Here is a 7,978-nt window from a genome sequence, read left to right as displayed (position 1 = left end):
CCGAGAGAGCGCATTATGACCCTGTTGTCCTTCAGGTTTTGCAGCCTGGGGTCAGTCTTTTCCGAGAAGAGGCCTTTACCATCAAATCGCAAGTCCTGAATGGTATACTGCAGCTCTGGTGGGAGGTTTGAAACCTGAAGCCATGAGATGCGCCTCCTGGCAACACCTGAGGCTTGATGTCAGGAGCAGCAACGGGAGTCACGGTGCCTGGAGCGGTGCCGGGAGCTGGAACGGTGCTGAGAGTAGCGGGCTGGCAAATGGGATACCGACCGGTGCCGCGAGTGCAACCGGTACCGAGGAGAATGGTACCGGGACTGCGAGCAGCATCGGGAGTGCGAGCGCCTATGGGACCTGGAACGTCTGCAGGACTGTGATCGTGAACGGTGCCACTCTGCTGTGCCGACAGAGGATGGTCTTATCAAGGCAGGCTTGCCGATAGACTGTATTACCTGCACCGGCGGTGCCGGGGATTGAGGCAGCGTCGACTCTGTCATGGCAATCAGATCCCTCGCCGTTGAGAATGTCTCCGGCGTGGATGGAATAGTAAGCTCAACCACAGCTCGCGTCGGGGAGCTGACAGGCACCGGACTCGACGGTACCGACATTCTCGGTGTCATGGCAGGTGTCGATGCCGGGTAATCTGACTTAGATGAGCTCTCTGGCTGTGGTGCAGGTGGCATGGAAGCAGCAGGAGTCTTAGGCTTTCTCGACCTCGGGGAGAGAGAGCGATGCCGAGTCGACTTCGGTGCCGGTCGGTGCTGAGAGGCCTTGGCAGTACCGGCGCGGTCCGGTGCCGAGGAGGTGCTTCTGCCCACCGATTGACCAGCGCTCGGTGCCGAAGGCGGAGGTTAAGAGCCGCCTCCATGAGGAGCTGCTTTAGCCGAAAGTCCCGCTCCTTTTTTGTTCTTAGCTTAAAAGTCTTGCAAATGTGACACTTATCTGTCAGGTGAGATTCCCCAAGGCACTTAAGGCAGGAGTCATGTGGATCTCCTGTCGGCATCGGCTTATTACAGCCCGAGCACAGTTTGAAACCCAGTGAACCGGGCATGGGCCCCGGCACCGGGTGCAGGGAAGGGGCTAATCCCTGAACCCCTCTTAACTATACACTAACTAGGAACAATAAAAATTAACTATAACTATATAACTTTGAACTATATACACAACAAAATAAAGAGAGAACTACGAGTAGCTAGGGAGGTGGAGGTCAGTAAAACCGCACTCCACTGTTCCAACGACCGACACGGGCGGTAAGAAGGAACTGAGGGGTGGTTGGGTCGGCAGGGGTATATATCCGGCGCCATGGCGGCGCCACTCCAGGGGGTGCCCAGCCGACCCACCGAGTGTTGCTAGGGTAAAAATCTTTCGACGAACGTGTAAGCGGCGCACACACACCTAACTGGAATGGATATGAGCAAGCACTCGAAGAAGAATAAAGGATGTTTATTTTAAGCAAAATTTACCTGAAGGGTTGAAGGTTTTGAATCTTTTACAATATGACTACCATCTCTGTACAATCAACAGTTAGGTCACCAAAGCAATTCTAGTAAATATATACAAAACTAAATACATTGCTGTGAATGTTCTTTATAAAAATGTTTTGAATCCAGAAAAATAAGTTCCTGACCTTTTCATCACTGGTAGTGGACTCTGGATGAGGTAAAGGACTATCCTGATGAGTGGTCTCCACAACTGAAGGCTCTTCAGTTTTATTTCTTATGATTGGTGTTGCAAGAGGAGATAGGTCTAGAGGCATCTAAAAGAGTAAACATGCACATAAAACTGTTAGCCACTCAAATTATAATATGTAAAAACAAAATAAGCTGCTGGGGAAAGTATCAGCCCTAAGGAGTAGAGGCTCTGTTCTCAAGGAGCACAGGCCATCTAAAGCAGAGCCAGCTTATTAAGCTACCCCATATCATTCCCACTTCTACATGACCTTCAGTCCCTTGGGCAGATGTCTGGTTCCTCTCCTTTCAAGTCCTCAGGCCAGCCAAAGTACAGGCCAATCCCTGTAAGTTCTCTAGGAGAAGTGTTCCTTTCCTGAAAACCGCAGGAAGTTAACAGCTGAGAATGGAGCCTAAGGTATTCTGCTTCACAAGATAGTCATATTCTCCAGAAAGCCCCTTGTCCCTGCCTTGTATTACTTTCAGTCCTTTGGGCTTCTGCATGGCCTACTCTCTTCTATACTCTGAATGCTACAGCTGGCCCTGCTGATTCTAACAACTTGAGAATGAGGACAATTATGTGATCATTTGTGTGATCATGTAATCACACTGTATTGGGCTCCTGGTCTGTAACTGATTACATTTTCAATTCAATCATAAGTAACCTGTAATGGAGAACTCTCAAAAATCACAAATACCACTTTACCACTTAACATGCTAAAATTTTCAATTATATTGCTAAGAATAAAGGTTAAACTTTGAAAGCACTTTAAGTCTCAAAATAAATGGAAGCCTAAGGAGGAAATCTCAACCTCAGGCAAAACTTAAAAAAAAACACCCCAAAACACACAAGACTCATTTTTCTTTCCCAGTAATTTTCTCTGTCTTCTTTAGTGTGATTGCAGATTTGTTCTGAATAACTGCTCTCCATCACAACCTAACTTCTACTTTATTTTGAACTGACACCATGAAGTTACATTGCAATGCTTATTAAATTTTATTGTTACCAACCAAATGATTATAATCACAAGTGTGACAGCAAAACCTTAAGTTCCAAAAGCTACAAGGGACAAAACATTATCAAACAAATATATTGAATAATTATTGAAAGAGACAAAATTGTTTAAAAAGAGAATGGGAAAAACATATAATTGCTCAAATGGCTTCACGTTGTTAAAATCTGACAGAATAACTTAAAAGGCATGAGAACTACATCTGGAATTCCTTTAAAAATATCTTTTAACCAGTATCACTGATACTGGTTAAAGAAAAAGAAAGTCCAGAGTATTTAACCACTGACTCACATATTGCAAACTAGCCCATCTGCCAAAATACCTTAGAGGAAAATAATTCTCTCGAGAAAGAGTATAATGAAAGGTAAAAATCTATCTGGTTCTTTCAAGAGACAATCAAACTTCATTAAAGAGAGAGAAAATTGTTTAGGAGTGCCCATTCTCCCTATACTCTTCCAGAACATGGAAGTTAAAAGTCAGAAACTAAAACCTCCAAAAACCAGAAAATGCAGTTAAATAACTCCTCCCACATGATACTCCCTATTAACCCCATTCTCCTTTGATCACTGCCCTTAGGAATCACTCAGGGAGATCACAGTACAATATCCCTCCCTAAGACATGAAGGTCAGATGGGAGGATGAAGAGCAGTGTTGAAGAAACTGCAAAGAAGTTTTAAGAATTCTTTGATCCTTGTAGCCTCCTGAGATGGCAGTGAGCGCTCTGGAAACCTCCTGCAAGTACTCACAGGCTCAATAGTGCTACATATAATGGTGTGAGAAACATTAGTGGGAGTCATCATTTGGAGCTGTGTTGGGCACACAGAAAATGGCAAGTGACAGATTTTTTTTAGGACTCAGTAAGGTTCTATTATATTCCGAGTGTCTCTGCTATCTCCACAGAGACAAAGAAAACTAAAGATGTGATCCTGCATACCTTTGTACATTTGAATAACTATATTTATATGAGTAAAGTTTTTCACATTGACAAGTGTTCGTAGGTTTGGGCCCCAAGCATTTATAAATGGGAAGAAATTCAAATGATAGACATCAGATCTAAATGTATTTAAATAAAGTTCCCTAGAAATGGATTCAATTCAAGTTTACACAAAAATTCAATTTGTACAATAAGAACAAGTGTGGTGGTTTTGGTTGTTATCAACATTTGTCTTTCAAGTGAGATTTGTCTGTCAGAGATTTAAACGTCACTTTAACTGAAGTTAAAATAGTAAAATGTGTTCTCAAACCATACTTCACTTTTAGTTGCTGAATTTGATTATCACTGTTTAACTCATTACTAATATTCAGTTAAAATAATGTGTACATTGTTAAAGTGTTGTCTAACCTGCATACCTGCAAAACAATTAGAGTTATTCCTTCCACCTGATTTTTATTTATATGTTTTCCCTTTGTAAGAACTGGGTTCTTTTTTAGAATGATTTACTCATTTAGGGCCTCACCAAAAGCCCACTGGAGTCAATGGAAAGGTGCCCATTCACTATAATAAACTGTGGATCGGGCTTTTAAATAATTAAAAAAGACAACAGTAAAGCCAATTAAAGCCACATTGTGTAAAATGCAGCAGGTGTGTTAGTCTTTGCAGAATTGAGGCCTAAATTTGTATTTTCTCCATACAACATATACGTACACTTCTGTGTTGATGACTGATACATTTCAAAGTTGAAAAACAAAATATTGAGAACACTGATTTTTTTTAAAGCATACATTCCAGTATAACACAGTTCCTCTGCTTTATCAAAACAAATCTCTCAGTACATTAAAGTACTTCCAGACCAAAACAAAAAAATTGTATACAGTAACTTCTAAGCCCAATATTGACAACATACTTTTTTAATGTCATCTTCTGAAGCCTTTTTGAATTCATTTTCAAAAGGACTTGCTAGCTCATTGAACAAACCCACTTCTTCACAGTTCTTCAAGAATCTAGTTGGTGTTGGTGTCTGATCTGAAATGAAATTAAACATTTTTTTTCCAAAATACCATTTAATAAGAACATGTTATTACTATCTTCAGAATAAAAATATGAAAATACCACCAATGCCCAAACTGTAATTACTTTGGTTATTTATCGTAAAGTAAACACTAAAGCAAACAACCACCTAGTTAAAATAAAGTTTGTGCTACAGTTTAAGGGCTATTATTTAACATTATTTAAAAATAAATTTAAGATGCAACTTTCCCCTTTAATTATAAAGACTTGCAGCCCATTCTACCTAAAACCCCTATTGCTAAGGTTACAAACTCATTTGTTTTAAATAATTTTTCAGTTAAAGCAGGCATATAACTATTCAAAACTTTCTGGCAATTTAATTCAAAATACTTTAGATATTTTTACTGTGTGTGTAAAAATAATATTTTGGGCATTTTGGAATATTTCTGTGCTAGCTTTTCTTAAAATGGTTTATTAAACAACTTGGCTGTCGGTTATTTCATAATGTGGGTTTTACTTCCACCTATTTTGGAGAGAGAGTAGTTAGATCTGAAAATATTTAAATGATTAAAAATAGACACATCAGATACATGGGCCAACTTTCTTAGATTTTTAACGTTATTTTTAATAATACACTATAAATAAAGAATATGGACAAATGCTAGTTTCCACTTTGATGGGGGCACACTTTGTTATGCCCTGGTAGAAATTAATAGGTGTAAAACCCAACAATACACATCAATGGGTCAGCAGAGATTGCTATCAGAGGGAAGCCTTTAATTAGACTTGCTCTTCTGTTGAGTGGAGTTCCCTCTTACCTCTCACTTTCATATACACACTGATAAGTAGCTGGCTACAATGGAGGCTTGAATGGTTACATACATAAAGAAAATCAGATAAAAATATGGTATTTACATTAATAACTGTTAACTTTTGGAAGGTGGCTTTCACTTGTAGTTTTGGTAATTAGGAAGATTCTCGCATTCAAAACCCCAGGGATAAGATTGGAAAGGGAGATATGGCATGTGGCCAAAAAGTTTTAGGCCTCCAAGGCACACTTCTTTTCCTCTTTCATTCAGGCCAGCCAGAAGTGGTACTGTTGCTCCACCTGCTGGAGACATACATCTGAGGTTTGTAGACCAGTCCCTCATGGTATAGATACAGGGGACGATGTAATCAAAAATCTGAGTTCTGTCTCCATCTGTTGGCTGAAGGAACAACTCTTAAGTACCTGCATTAGCAGAGATGATCATTTTAAGATAGAAGCTTTATTTTCAAACAGGAATGAGCGTTGCTGTTGTGTGAGGGCCCCCCACAATTCAAACCCAAGGGAAAGTGGCATTGATCAACTTGTGGACCTGTTTTGTATTTCTTCTTTTATTGTGAACAAAAGGACTACTGCTTCTGTTATTCATATGCTGTGTCATTTTTAAGTTACATGCAAAGTGTAGTGAAGACAGTATTCCAAACTTTTTTGATTTAAAAGATGTTTGCATAGTAAAACTAAAATCACAGCACTTCCATTGACTATTGTGTGAATGACTTCTGTACTCATTTTAAATTTATATTTTGGATAGTATGGAAACTCCCATTTATTTCACTTAGAATTTATGCACTGTCAGATGGAAAGTAAGCTGTGTTACTGTACATTATACAAGGTTTGACTAATTTTAAGGGGAGTTCATGTATGACAGTGGGGAAAAATCATGGAAGTACTTTAGCATGCTTGGGAAGGCAGATAAAGAACTCTTTTACTGCCACTTACCTGACTGCCTGGTAGATGTCCCCCACACACTGCACACACTGCAGAGAGCATTTATGGTATTTAAAAGTCTGCCAGTTTTTTTTAAACTGTAGAATTCCATTTGTCTGCCTCTCCTAATAAATTAGGAACTTGGAATAATGGAAGGTTGGAAAGAGGGGCTAGTGCATTAAATTAGACTGCGCCACCACTGGAAAATGTTTTGACTATATCTATGATGTAGTATATGCACTATCCCCAAGAAGTTCAAGAGGAGCTTACTTAACAATATTTACAGTCTAATGGTCCATTCATGATTGGTCTGTGTCTGTAAGAGCCATAGACTTAATAAATTTAGAGAGGAATTTTTTTAAAGAAATAAAACAATAATAAGAAAAATAAGATTCTGACTGACCAAGAAAGGCAAAGGGATTCAGGGTTTAAAGTTTGATATCAGATATTGCAAATAAGTAGTTTTGACTTAGACAAAATTAAAAGACTTGTCTTCTTTTATAACAACCTATTATTTTAAAATAATTTACAATACTATTGATTGATTTTCTTAAGACAACTGCAGTCTGTACAAGGTGTAGTATTTTTAGGGGAAAAAAACCTATTTCAACATATGTGTCAACTATAAGGGCAACCAAGACCTTGGGGAAGCGTTTAAGCGTCAGATGAGGTTACACATAAAAGGTTATACAGTATGTGCTTTTTTATATGAATGCTTACATAGGTTAGTAAACTACTGCAATATTGACAATCCTGTATTTACTATATACCACATCAAGAGAGGTGATTTAGATAGAAATGTAATGGATAATGAATACATGTTGCAAACCTTTACCATTCAAGAAGTCTCTGGTATTTTCTTTCACCAGTCTATAGAAATTATATCATGTACAAAACCCCATAAAATTTGTGCACATTCCAGGAGAAAGAGGGATAACTTATTAATAAAAGTATATACTAACCAGCCACAATGACACTGTCATTACGAGCTGGACCAAATTTCAGTGTCATCTCATGTTTATGTTTATGGACAGCCAAATGATCCTCGTTGGTAAAACGCTGTGGCAAAAAGTTTTAAAGTACAGTTAAAATTTTGAATTTGACCAAAGTGAATGTAATTATATGGAAAGTCATTTTCACAGCATGTAAAATTATCATAATCACTAAAATATCAGTTGATTTTCTTTAAACAGATACACATCTGTTCTTGTTAATCCTGGATATAATATTCTACCATCAAGTGGTCAGAAAAAGTTAATTAAAAATATATATACACAATACTGCTAAAAAATGTCCGCAATAATTAAGTAACAACACTATGAGTCAGTAAAAGTCAGCATAAAATAAAATTTTACTTTCTGATACTGTGAAGAACCCTACAGAAATCAAAAAGTCAAGACACACTTTTGACACAAAAGTACTATAAACATTTATTGTCTTTGAGCACAGTAACCTCTGTGGTTTTTGCAATTACAGAAGAGTTGGTTTTCTGCCATAGCTAAGATTGAACATGGTTAAGGATGAACATGGCTTTTTGTTTAAGGGTTGACCACTGTGAATGCTCTAAAATCCACATACCTTCTTGGATTGTCTTTGCTGT

General features: G+C 38.4%; 1 protein-coding gene across 11 annotated transcripts in view; it reads right to left on the bottom strand.

The window, feature by feature from the left end:
* Positions 1-7,978, bottom strand: part of ATF2 (activating transcription factor 2) — a 99,957-nt gene that overhangs the window by 58,456 nt on the left and 33,523 nt on the right. For 9 of the 11 annotated variants that reach the window (XM_075070092.1, XM_032784537.2, XM_075070098.1 and 6 more), the window contains 3 exons: positions 7,341-7,437; positions 4,522-4,640; positions 1,625-1,753 (listed from right to left, as the gene is read on the bottom strand). In XM_075070092.1, the coding sequence (XP_074926193.1) occupies positions 1,625-1,753; positions 4,522-4,640; positions 7,341-7,389 (297 nt within the window). In that variant the 5' untranslated portion in view covers positions 7,390-7,437. The remainder of the gene's footprint in view (positions 1-1,624; positions 1,754-4,521; positions 4,641-7,340; positions 7,438-7,978) is intronic. The other 2 variants (XM_075070096.1, XM_075070097.1) reach the window with 1 other exon arrangement.

This window comes from Chelonoidis abingdonii, chromosome 10 (assembly GCF_003597395.2).
Source record: "Chelonoidis abingdonii isolate Lonesome George chromosome 10, CheloAbing_2.0, whole genome shotgun sequence".
In the NCBI taxonomy this organism is placed as follows: domain Eukaryota; kingdom Metazoa; phylum Chordata; order Testudines; family Testudinidae; genus Chelonoidis; species Chelonoidis abingdonii.
The sequence above is the reverse complement of the archived record's forward strand: the minus strand, read 5'-3'. Positions and strand labels throughout refer to the sequence as shown.